At 38.8% G+C, this 22,668-nt stretch overlaps 1 protein-coding gene across 3 annotated transcripts in view; it reads right to left on the reverse strand.

The window, feature by feature from the left end:
• Positions 1 to 22,668, reverse strand: part of ADAMTSL1 (ADAMTS like 1) — a 415,079-nt gene that overhangs the window by 97,704 nt on the left and 294,707 nt on the right. For 2 of the 3 annotated variants that reach the window (XM_039567702.1, XM_010392980.4), the window contains 3 exons: positions 13,770 to 13,881; positions 13,059 to 13,197; positions 3,898 to 3,948 (listed from right to left, as the gene is read on the reverse strand). In XM_039567702.1, the coding sequence (XP_039423636.1) occupies positions 3,898 to 3,948; positions 13,059 to 13,197; positions 13,770 to 13,881 (302 nt within the window). The remainder of the gene's footprint in view (positions 1 to 3,897; positions 3,949 to 13,058; positions 13,198 to 13,769; positions 13,882 to 22,668) is intronic. The other variant, XM_039567703.1, reaches the window with a different exon arrangement.

Below are 22,668 nucleotides of genomic sequence, written 5' to 3' on the forward strand. Positions count from 1 at the left end.
TTGATTGGTTGGGTGTTTGTTGTTTTTTTTTTTTTTTTTTTTCCCCTACCTGATTAACATCAGTAAAAATTAATCATGTATCTATTTTCGTAAGTATCCATAGCAGCAAACCATGCTCATGGCTGGTGTCTTTTACATCACAGTTAATAAAATGAAATCTCTCTCCCACTAATCCAACTACTACTACCACAGAAAATCTAAATACTTTTAACTTAATTGTTTTTTTTTCTTTTTTAATTGACGGGATTAACATATTTTCATAATTTTGTAATATTCTGAAGAATCTTTGTCACAAATCACAGGAAACTCAAAGTGCTCTGGGAAGCAAGCAAGTCAGCAGAGAAAAAAGAAAGATGAGAAGAGATTACCAAAAAGAAAATGTGACTATACTAGTAAGATACATGTCCTCTGATGGGTAAGCCAGATGGACCTTGTTTCCTTACAATTAAGGCAGTGAAAGAAGATGAGAAACCATCTTGTCTCTGCAAGCGCCATTTGAGAATGTAATGAAAAATGCATGTTCTGAAAAGCTATGCATACTTATGAGCATAATCATTCTTTTTAGTGATGCATATGCTATAAGATATGTATTCCTTTATACGTATACATGTCTGTCCATACAAAATAGCCTGGTATTGCCTCTCTTATATTCAAGCCCTTGTCACAGATTGGATGTGGGACCATTCTCATGATCCAGTGTGGCTATTCCTGTATATTCCAGTGCATGACTGAGGTACAGAAGTATGTTTTCTGCCTACCTGGAAACATTTCATGAAATAACTTTTTACCCCACAAGGCAAATGTCCTTTTCATAACGACTTTACAAATACTGTTTGAAGGAATGATTTTGGTCAGAAGATAACATTTTTTTATTTTAAAAAATAGTTTTTGTGGAAAACACCCCACCTGCTTCCTCCTTAAAACAAGAAGTAAAAAAAGTGAAGGGTGAGGACTTTCATTCTCTCGCTTAAAACAAAAGAAATATTTTTGTTAAGTAACAATAACAGGATCCCCAAGATTGTTGACCAGTATGAAAAATGCTTATCTTTCTCTCTAATTTTCCATCATATCAACCCATATTCTTCTCATCTGCTCCAGGACACCTAGCAATACCCTCCTCTGGCTACTGTCTGATAAAAATAATAAAAACCATAAGTACCATAAAAATAAATGTGAAATGGCTTAAATTAATAGTTCTTTATGAGTAGTAAAGCCACTGATTAATTCTATGACTTACTACTAGGAGTGGTGAAACCAGTTTTACACCATGCACAGCCATCATCGTGTGCTGATCATAAATCACATATTTCACAAAGATGTAATTTTAGGAATACTTCTACTTAAATATGTTCCCTGTGGCTCTGCTGAACAAGTTTCCCAACATACAGCTAAGGTTTCTCACTACCACAAACAAGAGGCCCCAAACTGAAAGTCATGAACGGCAAAATTTGCTGAAGCCTGCCTGAGCCATCTTTTCCGAGCCATAAAAACTGATGGCACCAGGGAGTTTCCTGGAGTCTTTGTGACAAGTTTCTAGGTGCCTTAGGCAACCGTAACAATTTCAAACAGCTTAAATCTAGCAGATAGTTTGGTTCTCATGTTATGGAAGAACGTAAGAGAGGAAAATTAAGTTTCCCTGTTGCACAGCTCTTAAAGCAGGTATCACATCTCCTTTCAAGGTACGAAGGCTGCAACATTAGTTGAGGATTTGTGAAAAGAACTGATGGTGCATTAAAAGTTAAATGATACGTTTCCCTCTTGGCGATAAAATACAAGGCTGTAGAGTTGCAGTTGGGAAGTCTTGCAAAGATGCCTTCACAGATTTGCACTGTACTTCTGGAATGTTTATCACTCTCCTCTGTCCCTGTTATTAGGTGCCAGACTCAGGCAGGTAACACAACCAAACCAGGCCCTCTTTGGTTTGGCTGTTCTTTTTTATTTTGGGGCAGAGGTGGTGTTTTTTGTTTGGCTTGGGTTTTTTTTTGTTTTCTAATCCTATTTAAAAAAAAGTTTGTTTTTTAATATTATTTTGTTGTTGCTTTTGGGGTTTTTTGTTTGTTTGCTTTTCCTAAACTACGCAAGCTCAGAGAAAAGGCATTTTTATCCCGCTGACTCGGCCCTGTCTCATGCCAGCCTCATGGTCTGTTCAGTTTCAGCTGCCTCTGGGGTTTGGAGAAGGCACATGTAGCTGTGTCTTCCCTGTCAGGGTGATGGAGAAAGGGTTGAACCCTGTTTGTGGTTCACAGGAGCACGTGTGGGAGTGGGGCAGAGAGAGAAGAGGGGGAGTAGCAGCAACACAGGAGAGACCTCCCCTCCCCTCCCCTCCCCTCCCCTCCCCTCCCCTCCCCTCCCCTCCCCTCCCCTCCCCTCCCCTCCCCTCCCCTCCCTCCCCTCCCCTTCCCCCTTCCCCCTTCCCCCTTCCCCTTCCCCATGCTTTCTGACAACCGGATACCTCAGGGTGTTTTGATTCTCTGCTTTGGATTTTCCTCAGGAGTAAAAGAGCCTCTGTCTAGCTGATGACTCAAAATGCTTTTCTGTTAAATACAGTCCCTCCACTATTAAGTACTGCTGAATCATCTTCTGATATAAAATTTCCTCTGTCCTTTCAATGTTAGTGCCCTTTGTAGACAATTGAAATAAAATCTGTTTTTTTTTAAAAGCTAGAGTGTTAAACCCTGTATTTGTATTTTAGCTTCTATATTCCTCACTAACAGGTTTAACTTTTGAGGCTAGGAGGTATGTGTGTGGAGTTTTTTCTAAATAAAGAACAGAGAAAAGTGTTTTCCAGAAAAAAAGGAATTGGATGCAGAGGCATATGACAAATATTTGGTGATAATGACTATGTGCACATGAACATAAGCATTTATCTAGGAAGAGAAAAGCCTAGTCCTAAAGGCACAAATGTTAAAGGTTTTGAACATGAATGGCAGCCATAATCCTTGGCTGTTAAGTTGTTCTCCTTGTCTTACTCGGAGGTCAGTCCATGATTTGTGGAGTGTGAACACACTGCATTTGCACACTGATGCTGAAAGCTCTCTGCATCAGGCCTCAATATAGTTGGAGGGAGGTTGTTTGCTCACCTGGATGAGACTATCAAGTTGTATAGAGGGTTCTTTCTGTGATTTCATAGTCCATGACACAATAAATTAATGAAGAAGGAAACACAGCACAATACTTTTGCATGTCCAGGCAGTATTTCAAGACCCAGAGGTTATTATCCGTCACCTATCAAACATTTTTATCACCAACAGTCTTATTCACTGCTTTAAGAATAATTACTCATCTTATTATTTCCATGAGACTCTTGGGTCTTACATTAAAGACATTTTAATTGCAAGATAATTAATAATAAGGATCAGGTCTTGATCCTATTCCTGACCCAATCTCCTATTTCTTAGAAAAGCCAATGAATTAATGCCCCCAAGGAAGGCATTAGCATGGGTTTGTAGGATCAGAATGTAACACTAATGTTGTCAAAATCCAAAATCTAACAAATTATAGGCATACAAGAAGCAGCATGATGGGGATGAGGGAGAGAAAGTCTTGTGATTCATAACAAAGCCACAGATTATAGTTCTGCTCAGAGAGGAGTAAAGGGCAATAAAAGGAAAGTTGTGAGAGAAAAGGGAAAGTGGCATTGAAGAATGGGAGAAAGAAATGGACCCCACACTTAATAAATCTGCATTTCTCCTTCAGACAGATTATAATTTCAGTTCTGCATTGACATAATTTATAACAGGTTAGCACTTGGACATCTCTACATTAATCTGAAAGAGTCCAGAGCAAGAGAAAATCAGCATCTGTTAAATTAGCTTGAGAGCAAAGCACAAGTATCGAGAAGAATAAAAGAATGAGAAAATGTATCAAGCCTAGCATCTGGTTGACTGTTTTACATACCGAGGAAGGGGATGGTAGAGGTCATAGGGCATGATCTGCTTGTATCCATCACTGTTAGGAACAATAATGCCAACCCTCTGAGTAGAAGGTACACATAATAAAATAAACACTAAATGATTACATTATACAACTTTTGTATGACAATATTGTATTATATTACACAACTTTTTGTATTACAGCATTATAAACCAGCAAAACAAGATATTTTACCTACGTAGTCATCCCATTTTAAAAATAATATGCTCCCATCCTACTGTTTCTGAGTAACTTAAAGAATAAATCACTGGTTGCTACTTTTTTCTTATCAACATATTATTGCTTGAAAAACAACCAATCTATTGCTTCAAGTGACCCAAATATTATTTTAACTTATGGTGTTATTATTTAGCATCAAAAAGAATGTTTCTATATGTAATACTTTCTTGGGAGCTTGGAACAAAAGTTAATGAGAACAATAGGGAAGCTTCTATCTGCTTCAGAGAACTCTAAATAAAATCCTTTTATAACTATTATATGGTTGTTTCTGCCCATCAGATAAAACCTCTGCTTTTACAGGGGCCAGGATTAGAAATTTGAGTAATCACAGTGCAAGAATTTAAATCTGCAATTCTTGTCTCTTCACCTTAAGTGAGTCCAGACCTGCCTCTTTATTATGTTTTTTTTTTCTGGAAGAAAGGAGGAGTTTGAGAGAAGATTAACATGTCAGGTTGGGTTTTTTTTGTTTGTCATAACTGGTTGGCTTGTTTTGCTGTACTGTTATTGGTATGGTGTTGCAACGTGACATCTAAAAGTTATAGAAGGCAATAGCATAGATCAAAATTAGGAATTATCTGAAACATTATCATGCCAGTTATGTGTGAGATGGATGCCACTTGTCTTGTTGGCAACTACAGGGTCTCACTGAATTCCTAGTCTGAAATTTCATATTTTGTCTGCACTTTTTATAATTCTGACTCAGACTAAATTTAACCATGTTGTCTCTCATTTATCAGGCATATCTAATACCATCAAACAGATGATGTCAGAACACATCATTTATCACTTTCATCAAAGCCACTTGGGTATTTGGAGGGCGCAAGTGGACAGAAAATTTGAAGAGTGAATACCAATTGCATTAAAATAAAAAGTGTGTCTTCATCCAATTATGGAGAGTTGAAACTGAATGTCAAGAATAAAGGTGGTTTTCGGGAACCTTTTACAGATGAGAGAAGCTAGGTATGCTGCTATGGATTTCTGCAAGGGGGAAGAAGCGAAGGAGGGGGAAAGGAGAAAGTATTCTCCATCCCCAACACAGTTCCCTGAAAAATGCTGTAAGCATTCAAAGGACTCTTGTGAGGCCAGGCCTAAAGGGGTCTATTCTCCTTTCAGTCAACAGGGATTTTATGTGCATAACTTGTCCAAGATAGAAGAATGGATCCCATTGTGTTTCCACAGCAAGGAGTCAGCGCCAGGTCAGCGTGCTGGAATATTCCAGCTAAAGCGCAGGAAGCAGCTGGAGCCCTGGAAGTATGTGAGAGGGACTAGACAGCTCCCTCTAAGACCAGGAGCCACTGCAGTCATAGGAACTCTCTCCGTGAGTGCCCATATTTGCATCTTCGAAGAGCTGCCTGTCCCTACAAAAATCTAAAAACCTAGGAGACGTAGTTCTGGCACTGGGACACTTTGGAAAATACAAATGGGTTGGTTAGGGTATGGTCAATGAACAAGTCCTTCTGGACTTAGCTTGATGGGTAGACATCTGGAGAATCTGGAGGAATTGTCTACTAGTGTTTTAAGAAGATGGAAGGAAATTTTTTGTGAGGGTTTTTTCGCTCATGCTTTTGGGAATTTGCTGTTTTCCTGACTCTTCTACCACTGCTGCTGAAGTTCCAGTCTGAAGCTGTTTGCACTTTCCAGCACATCAGCTTGCTGAGAAGTAGTTGGAAAAAAAGGTTAACATAGTGAGTTAAAAAATGAAATAATTACACTATAAAACCATCTACTGCCTAAGAAAGAAGCAGATCTCAAAACATTTCTCATTCATTGCAGTGAAAAATATTTTCTTTCTAATAAACCTGATCTCTATGTATAATGCAGATCTACATGCTTTAGAATGCATTATTCCCAAGACTGTTCAGATAGAAATAACTGTACCACATCTAAACACTCCTAGGAATATTAAGTAACATTTACAAAGCACTGGATTAATATTGTAATTGGAAATGTTCGACCCTCAAAAAATTTTGCATACAAAAATTGCATTTCTGTAAACAGTATTGAGCTCCACAGAATTACTGACAATGTCTTTGTGCATACATGAGGGGCTGCCAAAGGTTCTCATTCTGTAACTGCAAGATAATGAATCACAGCCATAAAATCATAGTAAGGAAAAAGATCCCCACAATAATACACAATGGCTTAATTTATGACTTAAAAAAAATTGCCTTAAAGATAAAACAGAAGAGCGGATGGTCATCGTATCATTAATGATATCTGCTCCTTTCCAGCTAGTCTTGTGCATGTTTTTTTGTACGTGTTCCATAAAAAAAAACCCTAAGACTAAGTTAACACTTAAAAAAAATCTTAGTGATTACTTTGGTGTATTCTTACTTTTTGATGGGACAAAGTGGTTTAAATTCCATGAATCTATCAGTCCACCATACTCCTATAAATATGATGGAGAGATCTACTTTATGGGCTTTATTTACTGTACATTACCCAGACAATGCAAAGGAGATGGTGTGCTAAAGGAGCAGAGGAAATCCTTCACTGAAATATGTGTGAGTAGCTAACACGACTCATTCACAAAGCATCAAGAGATTTGGCAGGAGAAGGAGCACAAAGCAAATTATTTTTCAGAGCTGTTCTGTCTCATATGTCTGCAATCTTCCATGCCTTTCAGACCAACAAGTCCTGTCATATATTCTGCACATTGGTTTTTTTAACTCCCGAGGGCTGGCAATCTCAATCCAGTTGCTCTTCCAAGGCACATGTATGGCTGGAATGGGAGCTGCAAGTCAGAGGTGAGAGTGCTGCAACCAGACCTACCATCTCTGCAAACATTCAGCCTTCCCCTAGGACAACTGTCTGCAGCTGCATTCCTTGGAAGACATGTTTGGTGAACTCCTCCCTAGCTGCTCCTTTTCCCCCTTAAGCACAGATTTAGCACAGATGACAAGCTCAAATGCCTTTCTCCTCTACCTCCCTGATGACTCCCTCTTCCTGACAAGGCCAGCCCTACCCAGCTCTCTCTCCTGTATGCTGACAAGTCTCAGGTTGGAGCCTGCTGAGCCAAGCAGGGGCATGGGTGCTAGAACTGGGAGAGGAGCCAGCAGAGAGAAAAGACATCTGCCTCCAAGGTGCCTCAGGGTGGTGTGATGCTGCATGGGGACAACCTGCAGCTCCTGCGCTGGTGTCCTGCACCCTGGTGTGCCACTGCCCAGCCTCTGCAGGATGCTCAAAAGCTGCTGGCTCACAGTCTTCACTTTTGCTGAGGGCTCTGTTTTGCCGAGGGTATCCTACTCACAACTGCAGGGCTGCCCACACTCCTGGGTGGCTGCACCCATTACACCTCTGTCCTGATGAGGACTCACATCAAATATAAGAGAAAAGGAAGATTTAAGCCTTCACTGAAACCTGTCAGACCTGTGAATAAACGACCTGCATGGCAGGGACTGGGCCATCTAAGCAATGGAATATATTTAAGATATTATTAGCAATGAAAAAATAATAATGAAATGTTAAAGTAGCTTGGGTTGGCTGCGCTGGATGACACCAAAGTGCTCACCATAAAAGAGAATACTTTAGCATCCAAGCCAGCATCTCTGTGAAAGCCACGATTATCACTGGACAGACAACAATCTTGTGCAAAAGACTAGCACTTTAACACTTTGAATCCTGACACTAAGGCAGTGTGTGTTACTGCACTTCAGTGCTCTCTGAAGATGCCACACTGTGACATTATCTCCTGTGGTACAGGAACATTTTCTGTGTTGAGAAACAGCTATTGGGGCCCTCAAAGAGATGGTATCTGTTCATGCCTCCCATGTGTTATTCTGTGAATCTATTACTGTTTCCCTTTAGAGCTGGGGTAGATGACATCCACAGTAACACCACAGGTACAGACAACATTGGTTTCAAAGCCTACTTTTACAGGCAGTGAAACAGTAATTCTCAGGTATTCTACCAGTATGAGTTACCTTTCTGGTTTCTTGATGCTATCAATGTGAATCTTGAAAAACTACTATGTACTTTGTATTTATATATCCTTCTATATGGTCTTAGTACTTCACAGATTTGCAAAATCCAATGTCTTCTGATTAAACATTTTAAAATGGAATGTCAGTGGATACTTAAAAAACCAACTTATATATGAAAAAGCTGCTGAGAAAGCCACCCTTTTGAGCCAGATTCTGAAAAACCTCTTGCTTTAAACAGAATGTCTGTTTGGCACAACAATACTTACCTTTATAAAAAATGTCTTGCTTATGGTGCAGAGATTTCAAATTATAAGCAACATATGGTTTAATTAGCTTTGCCATAGACTGCTAAAAACTAATCTGTTCACAGTGCTTGAAATAGGTGTTGCCAGTTGAAAGCAGAAAAAGAATTCCTTCCAGCAGCATGACTGTAATGCTTCTAAATATCTCCCTTTTTTATTCAGTTCAATATTTTATGGTGGTTTGGATGAGCAGCGATTGATACAAAGAAGGAATGAGCTGCTATTTTCCACTACTAGGTGTTAATACCTGAATATCCAGTGAAAATCTCCGTAAATGACCATTTACTTGCTGCAGTTTTGGTCTCTTCTAGGACTTAAATAGACTAATTTTCCTGTAACTTCACATTGGGCAGACATATACCTGTATCTGATGCTCACAGCAGTACATGATATACTTTCCCACCTTACAGCTTGTTATCTGATGCCTCCTGGCAGCTCCTTTATGACTTTCTTTCTATGTTTCATTAATACTTACTGTCCCCTTACAGCTGAATTTGCTTTGCTATTTACTTCTTTTCAGTGCTTGACAAGTGCTTCCTGGCCCACCCTCCCTGCCTGTTCTGACAAAGTTATTTTCTATATTAATTTAAATTACTTTTATCCTGTCCAAAAATTGAAGGTTTCAACTACTTGTCTTGAGAAGAAATGTACCTCTTTAGGCATTAGAATTGTCTGCTGCTCATCTTTATCCTGCTCTTGAATTCAGGTGACCTTGCTTATGACTACCAGAACACTGCCATTGCTATCAGCTTCTTTTCCATCTACAACTCCACTTTCACATCACCAAGTATATTATAGACTTCTCACTAAGGATCACTCTGAATGGTCATAACATCCTGGTGTCTTTTGTATGCTTTCACTTGTACTTCAGTGCTCTTGTTAGATTAGCTGAAAATTTTAACAACTAAAAAGTACAACTTCATTAAAACTTAAATTTAATTTTATACTTCTTTTTGGTGATGCCTACTTCTGCCACCACCCATTATAGATATTTAAATGAGAATGATAAAGAAAAACTTGGACAGGAAGAGGAGTTTGCAATTTTGTTGGAGAACTCCATAAATAGTGGATATCCAAGAGTTTTCAGGTCTCCGGGTGCTGAAAATCTTGCTTGAATGAGAGATTTCCCCCCAAACTTTCCACAGGTATCAACATTATTTCTAGTGGCAGGCTTACAGATAAAACTATCCGAACTCCAGGAATTAAAGTGTTAAAAAGAACACTTTACGCTAGAGGCTTGCTAATATGAAAGTTTTTAGACAAGTGCTTCATGAATTTAGAATCTTTGCTTAGGTTGCCTTTAGAAATCTTTATACACCATTGAAATCTCCCAGTAAAAGCATGAATAGAGCTTTTGTGACTCAGAAACTCCCACATTAACATGTAGGAGCAATAGGCAAAAAATATGGGAGATTGGGAAAAATTCAGAATGACACAGCCGGGAATGCCACCTAAAAGCTGAAGATGAAATCTAGAAATAATACTGAGAGTATCCTGGTGAGTAAGTGAATGATGAGTGGGGAAATAGCACTTTTCATATTTGTAAAAATTGCTTTTTGGAGGGAAGCCTTTGAATTATGGAGGAGATGTATTTTCTGCTTACAGCACCTTAGAATTGTCCTAAATTAGCACACCCAGTTAAGTCAAATCTGAACAAACCTTTTCTCTAAGCTGGCAAAAATTCCATTCTTTTTTCACTAAAAGATACAAGAAAGGAGGATATAGATGAAAGCTGAAAAGCCCTTCCAGTCTGTGAAGTTTTGGGTAGTTAAAAGATTTTCACTTAATTAAATAGGTGAAATACTAATGTTGGATTTTGCCACATAGAAGGTAAGTGGACTAGATTGAACTGGCCGCTGCTTACATCAGTAGATATTACACATACAGACTTATTTGTGCCAGTCAATGCAGACTGCGGTAAAATCATAATGGACTGTAAATAAACAGATCCTTCCTTTTTTCTTTGTAAGGCATGAACTGGATCTGAAACAGGGTTGATGAGAGAGGCTGGATAGAGCATTGGTAAGTAGGGATGAAAAGACACTCAGTGTCATGGTGTATCACGCATTCTGTGAGACATGAATTAGTGGTCTGACTTGGATGAACAGTACAGGTGGCCACCTCTACTTAACCTGGAAAATGGGTATGTATACATTATATATGTTTGATAAATAACCATCCACAGACTTTTCCATCTTCGTGAGGCAAAGCTTTTTTGCTATTCAAGATTCCAGCAACACTGCTAATTATTGCCATAGTAAGCACAATAAAGTAAAACATTTCTATGCACTAAAACTAAAGAGGCAACTTATTGCAGGCCCACACAATACTTGTGGTATTCATTCAAACTTTTCTTTCAGCCTGTCCTTTGCTGAAAATTTTAGTGTAAGCTCTCCTACAGCAACCCATTTCAGCTGCTTTATTCAGTGCAACTGTGGTCTTCAACAATTATTTTCTGCGGCATTCATTGACACACCATAGGAACAGTCAGCAACCACTAATCAGCTGTGCCTCACTGGGACTGGGTTTGCCAGGAAAAATTAACTTCTTTTATCCTGGTGGAGCAGAGCAGCTCCCACACAGAAAAGACACTGCAGAGCCAAGACACCCTCCTTGTCCGTGCTTCTGACCCCGTGTTTCTGCTTCACCTACCCTATTCCTGACTGTAAGAAATCATCAGGAATCCAGAAGTTACCACAGATTTCCTCTGTTTTTTTCCTCTGGGTTGTTGATTCTTGACTTCTTTACAAAGGCACTTTTGAAAATAGTAATTTGAAATTTGGCATACTTTAAAGATGTTTCCAAAAAGCCAGTTCCTCTGGGATGGCATTGCTGTATTTCTAAATGACTCTCCCTCCCCTCAGGGTCTTTATATCGACAACTTTGCCCTGTTACGTCTTATATAAACCAAAAATTGCTTCCTGACATCTGCCCAGCTGTTATTTTTTTTCTCTTTCCTCCCATGTACCATGCAGTCATCTGTCTCACCATTTGAGAACATATAATTTAAAATCATTGGGAAAAGTATGGAAAATATCCACAGCATAAATTCCAGAGGCAAATTACATACTTGACCCAGAACTGTATGTTTAAAAAATAGCATCTTGGAATTAAAAAAAAAAAAATACAGCAACTACATAGAATTACTTTCTCATTGATCCTGTGATAGGTAACTCTAAAAGATAGTTTCCATACTGATGCATACCTTTCAAGAATCCCTTTCCTGAGACATTCATGTTTCAACATTCTACCTGATTATACCTGGCCTCTACTGACTTTGGTCTCAAACAAAATGGTCTTAAAGGAACAAAGGAATATAAACTGCCCTACACTCTGGGTAAATGTGTCTTCAATGACAAAGCAATTGGAGTGTTAACTCCAGAAAAAGTCAGTGAACTTCAGCGAAAACTTTCTGTAAGAAGTAAAAACTGTCTTTGCCTTGGAGTGATTTGTTCTGCTCTGATAATGCCTAGCTACTCTAAAGCTGGTATACCTGGTTTGGGCAGCAACCATCCTCAGACAGGTGGATACACAGGCCCATAGGTTTCTTACACATCCTTTTTCTCATCAGGACATCTTTTTTCTGTGACAATCTCCAGCAATCTGAAGTGACACAGCAACTTTTTATGTGACGCTTGCTCGAACTCACTTTATCAAATTTGGCACAAAACTAGTCTAGAAGGAAAGGAGCTGGTGATAAAATGGCTTTAGGACATCCTTGTCATGCCTGTTGGGCTATGCTTAACCATCTTTTAGCAAAGCCACATAAGACGACCAAAAGGTTTAGACTGCATAAATAAATGCTTGCTGTTATTGAGTGGCTGCAGATGGATTCCCACTGAAGTTCAGGGCAATCAGTGCAACAAAGGATTGGTCTTTTTTGTGATTTTCTTTCTTTTCTTATACATGAAAAACCTGACTATCTGATCCTACTATATTTTCTATTAATCTTCTGAGGAAGAATGCACAGGAAGTTCCACCTTAACACGAGGAAGAATTTTTTACTGTGCAGTGGCAGTGCACTGGCACAGATTGCCCAGAGAGGTTGTGGAGTCTCTCTCATTGGGGATATTCAAGAATCATCTGGACACGATCCTGTGCCATGTGCTCTTGGATGACCCGGCTTGAGCATGGAGGTTGGACCAGATGACCCACTGTGGTCCCTTCCAGCCTGACCCATTCTGTGATTCTGTGGGGCAGCAAGCATGAGATTTTCTTGCAGGGCCAAAGGACATTGCTAACTAGAACAAAATCACTCATTACATTTTACAAGTTGCCATAAATGCAAGCATGACTTTTATTAAGGAGAAAATTTTTTAAAAAAACCATAAAAATAATTGTGATGACAATAATTTTCAAGCAAAAGAATTTTTTCAATCTCACTAACACTTAAGAGGCAGGTACTGAATGTGGGGATGGTATCATGGACAATTTGTTTTCTCATACTTTGTAACAATTAATGAGGCAAAATACATTCTGAGGGGAAGAAACAACCATTTCAAATCAGTCTTTGCTATGTGAAGGTGCTAAATAAAGGTGTTCTACACAGTGCTTTCTCAGGATGAGAAAGAGGTTGAATTATGTGGGATAAATGACACTGTGAGAAATATCAACAGAATATTCTCCTATTTTATTTTACTCCTTTAGATCTCAGCCTCCTCTAAAATTAAAGTTGACTGACCTTGCAGGACAAGGATCCAGATTACACTCTTGAAGTTTTGGTTTTGGCTTGATATTTTCAGGATAATAGTGACAGTACTGATCCGCTACTACCCGATTGCTTCTCAGATCAAAGCACTCAGCAGATGTCAGTTGATAACCTGCAATACACAGAGGAATAAATAATATGAGACATGGTATTCTTCCTGTCTGGCTCTGGAATGTATCTAAGTTCTGATTTGGTAAAAAAAAACCTAATTTCAGCTTGCTTGGACATAGCAGCTGTTGTTTTACAGGCCAGATTGAAAACAGCAGTAGGTAGTAGGAAATAAAGATAACCAGTACAGTCAAACAAAAATTCAGAAGCCTAGAAAAAACAAAGGAAAAAAACAAAGGCAGAGGTTTCATAGTCACCGAGAATTGTGCCCTCTGTTTCAGTATAGCACATAAACCTGCTGGTAGGAACAGGGACAAATGGAGACATCTTGTTTTTCCAAAAGAGGCCCAAATCCCATCAGCCCTTATGTTTGACTGCTGTAGCATTAAATGCAGACATGTAGGCATGAAGATGTACTTTATCTACACAGTTGGGCATGATGCTAAAAACTTACTGGCTACTGCCACATTGCTAAATCCCTCTCTTCATTTAGTTGAAACTATTTAAACAGGGCAGAAGTTGGGACAGGTCAGGTACGCAGGTGACAGTTTCTGAAATACTGTGGTAATGCATTACCTCCACCACAGGATGCTGAACAAGGGAAAAAATCAGTTTCCCTCCATCGGTGAATGATAGGCTGGTAGAAGATGAACTGGACTGAACTGTCAGCAGCACCAGCATAATGGATCTGAAAAAGAGGTTATATCAAAGAGTGAACCTATTATAAATGCTGAGAAGAATTATTCTGCTACATGCATCTTGCAGCTTCATTAAATACCAGATACACATTGCAATAGAAAAATTAAATAGAAAAACAAAGCATAGATCGGTGGCAAAATCTTGGGTTCAAAACACAGTCAAATAAATTTCTGGGCATAGTCAGTGACCATTTTGAGACCATATTCTGAAATAAAGAGTGCATGGCAAACGCATGGTTAGTGCTACTGAATAATCTTAAAGGGACAGAAGACAGGGACTAATGTTTAATGAATCAGAAAATCACCTACTACTATTTACTGTCCCTGATACCTGGACACAGATTTTAGATGTTTAATGTTTCCCAAAAAACATTCTATGAGGAGTTATAATACACTTGATAGTACAGTGTAAAACATGGGAGGCTGAGATGTGAAAAATAATAAATAGTTTAAAAATTTTAATTCACTTTTTTTTTTTTTTCCTGAGGTGAGGTCTTTATTTCATTCTCCTTTGTGGCACTGTCTTTATTATAAGTTTGTTCTCCTGCTTACTTTATTTTGCTTGTAAAAATGCTTTTTTCAGACTTAGGCATGAAATCCTGGCTGGGGCTAAGTGCATATCTAGAATACTGTCTTTAGAGCGTACAAGCCATCTGAGCTTAAAAGCTAGCATCCTTTCAGTACTATGTGTGAATGGATTTCCCACATAAACAAGAGTTTGTAGTGCAAGGACTGCAATATGAGAGACCTACAACCTGGTAAAGCAGCACCACTTGCACCCAGCCCAGTAAAAAACCCTTCCCACTTGACATCTGTTCTGATTAATCCAGTTATGAGGACTTCAAAATCTCAGCAGGTTACCCCTTGTCCTTATCTCTATGCCTCTGCATGAACAGCTGGCAAGGGAAGAAAAAAGTCTGCTGCTAAAATCCTCTCCTATTTGATTATTTGTCCTAGGACACTGTGTTTCAGTGCTGCCTGAGCATCTCTGCATCAGTGGCATAATGCTATCACAACAGAGAAAACTGCTAAATCACAACTACGAAAGATGGATCCTTGTCCAAGACAGTACTGCTGCTCTCAGGAGCAATCCTCTCCCTTTTTTCCAGACAGCTTAAACTGTTTAACCACTGCCTTTTTTTTTTTTTTCCTTTTCTCTCATGTTTCAAATGAGTCTCCTCATTTTGGAAACACTGTTTTTAAATCTGCCTTTCCCTTTCTCTTCTCTCTTTCCAAACACCAAGAGACACTGTTGAAGAATGGTTTGTGAAATAGAAACAAAAATATGACAAATCTAGATGAACTTTGTAACTTGGGTTGTTTGTTTTGTTTTCCTCTGTAGATGGACAGCAACATGATTACAAATCAAGATACATCTTGAAGAGCAGAAGGAGGGCAAGAATACTGATGTGTGTATGAGATCTGGTCCACTGCGACTAAGGCTGCCCTTTTCTAATTAAGCAGTGATGTCAATTCCCAAAAGGAAAAAAACCCAAACCAGCTGTAGCAATAATACAACTGCTTCAGCAAAGGGGAGGCCTTTTGCACAGATCAATATTCTTTGAATCTGTGTGTCAGAAACAGGATACCTAATTCCTTCTGTGGGGATGATGCATTAATTGCACACTGCAGAAGGGTCTTTCCAGGCTCATGAAAGCCTCAGGCACTCCTGGGAAAAATGTTCGGTTGTGCTGGAAGCCATCTGGGGAGGTCTCTGATCTCAATGTACAGGAAAGGCATTCTCTGGGGAGAATTCTGTTCTTACTCTTTGTTTTTTAAGGATCATCAGTGATTCGCATACTCAGATCTCCTCAGCAGTACGGTCTGCAGTGAATCATAAAGAACAGACCAAGAACTCACACAGAGGCTACTATAAAAGGAATGGGAGGAAAAAAGAGTTTACATTTTAAAAAATAAAAAAAATCAGGAAGAAAGAAGAGTTCCTCTCTCCCTGGTGATTATTCCTGCATGTCTGCAGTTATCTGTCTGTTGTGACATAGAGAAAAGACAGATGTACATCTTTTCCAGCCTAATGTGGAAGTCACTCATACAGCCATGATAACAGCATAGGTGGGAAAGAATTACAATGAGCCACAGTCATAAGCTCAAATTATACAAAACAAGCAAATAAAAGAAGCATACATGTATTTTTTTAAGGAGTATTGTAAGCAGAAGAGGAACAATATACAATATAATATATACACGTGATTCCACATAGCAAAAACTTCTTTCGTATTTTGTTTGACTGTTTGTTAAAGCTAAGTTCTTTGTCCAGGAAAAAACATCAGTGGCTGCTTGAGCCCTGAAAAACTCAAGAGTGAGACTTGATAGCTAAATGCTGTAAAAAATGTCCTGGTTTGACTGCACAGGGCCAACTCCCACACATTGAAATCTCTGTAGTAATCTCTCCCACACTCAGCTCTGTAGTATGATGAAATTTTTTACTTTTGCAGTATTTGCAACACCCTCGTAGCTATGAGAAGTGACAAAGATTCAAATAGAGATGGTCATTACCTGAGAATCTTAAGCTAGTCCTCCAACTAACAATGAGTTTCCCATACTTAGGTAACTGAACTAGAAAAAATGGCAATTGACCAATGTATTTGCAAATAAAATCCTATCTGAATTTTTCAGGCTAAACAACCCCATTTCCCTAAGCCGTTCTTCACAGGGCTTGTGTTCTAGACCCCTCATCAGCCTTGTTGTCCTTCTCTGGAAGTGTTTGAGCATCTCCACATCCTTCCTAAATTGAGGGGCCCAGAACTGGACACAGCACTCAAAGTGCGGCCTCACCAGGGCCGAGTACAGGGGAAGAATGACTTCCCTTGTCCTGCTGGCCACACTATTCCTGATCCAGGCCAGGATGCCATGATTGGCCTTCTTGGTCACCTGGGCACAGTTGGCTCCTGTTCAGTCAGCTGTTGACTCAAAAGAGTAACACCAGTCATATAAGAAACTGGTTAAAACTAGAGTCCTCAGAATATCCACTGTCTAGCCTACAGCCACTATCAACAGAGATATCTTTTTTCCCTGTTGAAAGACCCTGGAAAAAAATAATCTCTTTTAATCACTGTTTTTTACACTGATTTTATTAATACCTGCCTGGGATGATGCAAGAGAAGCACAAAGTGTTGCTCAGGTGAAGTTTGGAGTTGATAAAATATAGATTTGGTTTGGGAGATGTCACAAAAAGTTGAATGAAAACAAGAAAATAAAAACTTGAACACAAAAGGTGTGTAAGCTTTTTGAGATATTCTGATCTGTTCTATGAACAAGAGACTGCAACATCTGACTTCACCTTTGCACATTGTTGGTTTTTCCTGTTACTCCAAAATTTGATTAGTTCACATAAAACCTAACAAGTCAAGTTCCTGAAAGCCCAACCCTTTTTCACTTGATTTTGGCAGTGTGTGCCTGAACCATTTGCTTCTGTTCACTGAAGAACACATGGCCTGACCTACAAAACTACTGTAGTTTACTTGGACAGCTTTGAAATTTAATCAGCAGTTTATAACCAGCAGTCATAACCAAGTAATTATTAATGCTACTTGTAGAGCTAAGCCATGAGAAGTATATTCAACAAAATGTTCTCATTTTATGCAGTCGGGGGGAGGTGAGGAGGAAAGACACCATTTCTTTCTTGTGTGTGTGTGTGTTCCAAAATGGAGACAGAGAAAGGAAATTATTATTTCATACCTCAGAATCATAGAATCATTCAGGCTGGAAAGACATTCCCAGATGGAATCCAACCTTTGACCAAACAGCACCATGTCAACTAAACCATAGCACTAAGTGCCATGTCCAATTGTTTCTGGAATATTTCCAGGGATGGTGAGTCCACCAGCTCCCTGGGCAGCCCATTGCAACCCTTGCAGTGAAGTTCTTCCTGATGTGCAGCCTGGACCTCCCCTAGTGCAGCTTAAGCCTGTGTCCTCTTGTCCTGTCACTGGTTGCCTGTGAGAAGAGATTGACCCCCACCTGGCTACAGTTTCCTTTCAGGCAGTCGTGGAGAGTGATGAGGTCTCCCCTGAGCGTCCTCCTCTCCAGGCTAAACAACTTCAGCCTCCTCAGCCATTCCTCATCGGACTTACTCTCTAGGCCCTTCACCAGCTCTGTTGTCCTTCTCTGGAAGTGCTTCAGCAAATTCTGTCTTACACAATTTGATCTGCTCTACTATGATCTAGCTCCATGCCACCATGCTTATTAGAAAAGTTCTGATGGATTCTCCCATATTCTGATTCTGATTCTGAATTCTTTCTGCAAGTTCCAAATGCTAAATCATCAGATTGATACTAATGAAAGTAATTAATGAGAAATCTGACATATGTAATTTTGTGCTTCTCAAGTCAGTAGAAAAAATATTCTACCTAGAGTGCTTCAGTATTGCTGGTTGTATGTGGTGATATCTTGCACTGAAAAAAAGAAGGATGTACAAGAGATTTGTTGCTGTTAATAATTTGTTCATGAAGGAAATAGAAGCCAGACATTGTCATGGGAAAATAACTTTTACAAGCTTGTTTAAAATAACATAAAAAGAAAATAAAATGTAAATAATGAGAAATGCTGAAGGCTTTCAAGCATATGTTTTAAGACAAGACTACACCATAACTCCTCTGAGTTTGCCTTGTCATTCCCTTGAATGCTGAAAGGCGCTCTGCCCTCAAGGTCCAGGGAATATGCCTACTGTCCACTTCTGCATTCACATCCCCTGGTTTTGATTGTCCTGTATTGGATCAGCTTGGTTTTAGGGTTGTCTCTCTAATGAAAGTCAGCTCCACCTGTTGCTTCTCAATTTAAGCCTCTAAATCAGCCAGAGACATCACTCTGGAATTATATTATCACTGATTTACATACTTTGCAAGGTATCTCTGAATTGAACTTGCTTACCCTGTCCCAATCTTGGTTTAATCAGTATTCTTTAGGTGATGAGAGTGTTAAAAAGCCTTTAGATTAATTCTCTCACAAAGCCACAATAGAAAGCTAGAAGGTCCAAATCTTTTACCAGTTCCATTAATCTGCCCATAAAAAGAAAAAAAGAGAAAATCACTAAAGTGGATTGGCTAGGATAGCTGGCAGTAATGGAACCTGCGGTACCAGATATAACACTTACTCATCTGTACATAATCCACTACTAACGTGGCAATGTGGAAATTTCTCAAATGAGAAGACCAAAATCATTCCATAGAACCAAAGGCAACCCCAAATAGTGAAACCAGATGTGCTGCATCTCTGCTGTGATACCACCCATAACATCCCAGTCGTCTCTGGAAAGACCATTTTACCACCATCATCATGATCCCAGGGTAAGAGAATTCACCTTTGAACAAGCCATCTTAATTGTAACTGCAGAATATTTATTAATCTTAAGTTATTAACGGCAATATCTAGGAAATCAATGTAAAAAGAGGATCCTATTGTGATAGATACTGTATAAAAATAAAATTAACAAACTGAAAGGGCATTTTTTGCCACACACATGCAAATTGTTAAAATAATGAAAAATGAACACGGTTGGCTCCAAGCCTTAATTGCACTTAAAAGTGACTGATTTTTGAGAGATATATGTAAACAAAAGTTACAGAGTAAGAAGAGGAAAAATTACAAGTAACAATTTGTCAGAGGAATAAAAAATTACATGTCTAAGAAACTTTCTCTATTGCCTTAATGATGTCATGAAGATTTTTTGCCTTTTCTTTTATACCCCTGTTATACCTTTTTACAACTTCTGTATTAGTGCTTTTCCCCTACATTCTTGGACTTGTTTGTCAAGCTAAGAGACTAAACATTTTAGAAGCTTCGTAGCTAGGGATCAGTGTGCCCCAGACCCCAAGGTCCTCTTCAGAACATATTCTGTAAACTAAGATAGAACCATCCAGGGGAAGGCTCCTCAGGGAGGGGGGTTCACTTGAGCCTCTCATTTGGGAATCTTTGATAGATATGCTAATTAGTAAGACCTACAATGTTATACCAGATCTTCTGGGGGTGTGCATTGCGGTGTGCATTTCGGTGCAGTTGACCTGGATGTGGTGCACCTAAAGATCCTTAAAATAAATACCAAGGTAAAATCCCTTTTCCCCTTCTAACCGTGTTTGACTCTTGACTTTAAGACCAGGAAAAGGCATCATTAAAACCTGCCAGTACATTTCAGATCAGCAGTACTTTAAAGAAGTATGTAAAATTAATGGTAACACATCTTCAGATCCAAACAGCATCCACCCAGTAGCTTCAAAGGACGTACTGGTTGAGCACAGGAATCGCAAATCCAAATCACATATGGTATTCAGTCTACTTACATGCATAAACCATGGTTTAAACCACATAAATATAGATAGAAATCTGTAACAGTTTTCAGAAGGCATCTCATGAATAATGAACAAAACTTCGGTCCAACAATTTCTACGTCAGTTACGGGGTGAGTAGATAGAATGTAAAAAGACAACAGAACTTAAAGAGTACCCTGAGAAAGGTAATTTTTTCTGAGCATTGTGGTTTTCTTTGTCAAGAAAATAAAGGTAGTTTTATTAGTCTAGGTTTTTTTCTAGGTCTCTCACCAAAGAGTCCTAGACGGATACTCCTAGAAGATTCTCCCATGAACTGATGACTGGGTAAAGAATGGTCCAATAAGCTGCTCTTGCAATGGATGAAGGACTGTGGAATCCCTCAGGGATATGTGCTATGGCATGAGTTGTTAGCCAGATGCCCAGATGAGCAGCATAAAGGGTCAACCATGAGCTTACCAAGTTTGCTAATGAAAAAACTTATGAATGGTGTGTAAAATTGAAACCATCTGTGAAAGCCCTCAAAGTTTTGACAGACTAAATTCAAGTTCAGTTAAAAAAAAAGAAATAATGCCTATGGGAAACCCCAATTAATTATATATGCTAATTATACACAGAACTGTTGTCCACATTAGCTATTACTATTCAGAACAGTAGTAGGGTTGTTTTAGGTATTCCTCTGAAAATATCAGCTCAGTTAAAAACATCCATAGAATTTTGCAGAAAGGATGAAAGAAGAAGAGAAAAGTACATAGCCAGGTAGAATCCATTTGTGTCCTGATTATTGTGTGTATAGAATCATAAAACCATTAAGGTTGGAAAAGACCTCTAAGATCCAAAGCCAGTCCAACAACTATCTTGACACTGCCAAGTCCACTACTACACCATGTCTCTAAGCACCACATCTCATTTTCTGAACACTCCAGTGATTCCGCCACTTCTCGGGCAGCTTGTTGCAATGCTTAATCAGCCTTTCAGTGATGAAATTTTTTTGAGTATTCAATCTAAAGCTCCCCTGGCACAACTTTAGGCCATTTCCTTTTGTCCTATTACTCGCTACCTCAGAGAAGAGACTGACCCCCAACTCATTACAATTTCCTTTCAAGTAATATTAGAGTGTAAGTTCACTCTTTTTCAACATATATATGTATAATTACCTCTTTATATAAAATAGATATTAAATAATTTTATAACATTTTATTAAACTACATGTCTACTTATAAGAAATCGATTCTTTCAAAATATACATTTATGTATTTAAATACAAGTCACAAATTACATGTTTATGTGTATTTTAAAAAATTGTGACTGTACTGTCACAGTGAAACCAGGAAAAGGACAGAGAATGGAAAAAAGGATAAACTTCTTGGGGATCATCTTTGATAAAAAAGTAAATATTAAATAGAGTAAGACATAAGAAGGACACCGGCCTGTTGGAGTCCAAAGGAGGTACATGAAGATGATCAGAGGGATGGAGCATCTCTCCTATGAGGAAAGGCTGAGACAGTTGGGATAGTTCAGCCTGGAGAACTTGCTCTGAGAACACCTTACAGCAGCCATCCAGTACCTAAAGAGGGCTACAAGAGAGCTGAAGAGGGGCTTTTGACAAGGGCATGTAGAGACAGGATGAAGGATAATGGCTTTAAACTTGAAGAGGGTAGATTTAGCTTAGATCTTAGGAAGAAATTCTTTTGTGTGAGCATGGTTAGACACTGTAAAATGTCGCTCAGAGAAATTGTGGATGCTCTATCCTTGGAAATGTTCAAGACCAGGCTAGATGTAGCTCTGAGCAAGCTGATCTAGTAGCTGTCCCTGCCCATGGGAGCGGAGTTGGAAATAGAGAATCCTTGAGGTTTCTTACAACCCAAACCATCCTATGATTCTACGAAGAAGACACTAGGAAAGAGGCAAATGATGATGACAGAGATATCAAACACAGAAGTAAAGGAGAAAGGAGGTAAACAGTAGTAATAATTTCCTGTCTCTCAGAATGGGAAAACCAGAAGGAATCAGTGAAAATGATTTGAAAGGTTTGAAAAATGAGATGTATTCCTTATTTTACACAGTGTATTGTTCACTATGGAAATCATTGCATGACCTAAAGGTCAAATATATTGATTAGGAGAATGATCATGTTCTACGTGCTATTAATTGAAATACTTTATATTGAACAGAAAAGAAAAAAGGTTGATATAAAATAAAAACTGTGCACTGTTTTTGAAAGGTTTATTTCATGGTTTTCCATACATTTCACCTCATTTGCCAAAATTGGAGAAAAAAGAATTTTCCTGAACTTGTCACAAGACCTAGTCAAGATAAATAATGATTAGTGCTGGTCACTACTTGTGACTTTGACCTAGAAATTATTAAAAAAATGTACATTTTTTGGGTATCAGGAAATCAGACTGGGTGATTTTTATGACTAATACTGGGAAAAGAAGTATTGAATGCAAACATAGGTTGATAAAAGCCATTGATACAGACATGCTTCCAGCTAAA

The sequence above is a fragment of the Corvus cornix genome, chromosome Z, assembly GCF_000738735.6.
Source record: "Corvus cornix cornix isolate S_Up_H32 chromosome Z, ASM73873v5, whole genome shotgun sequence".
Taxonomy (NCBI): domain Eukaryota; kingdom Metazoa; phylum Chordata; class Aves; order Passeriformes; family Corvidae; genus Corvus; species Corvus cornix.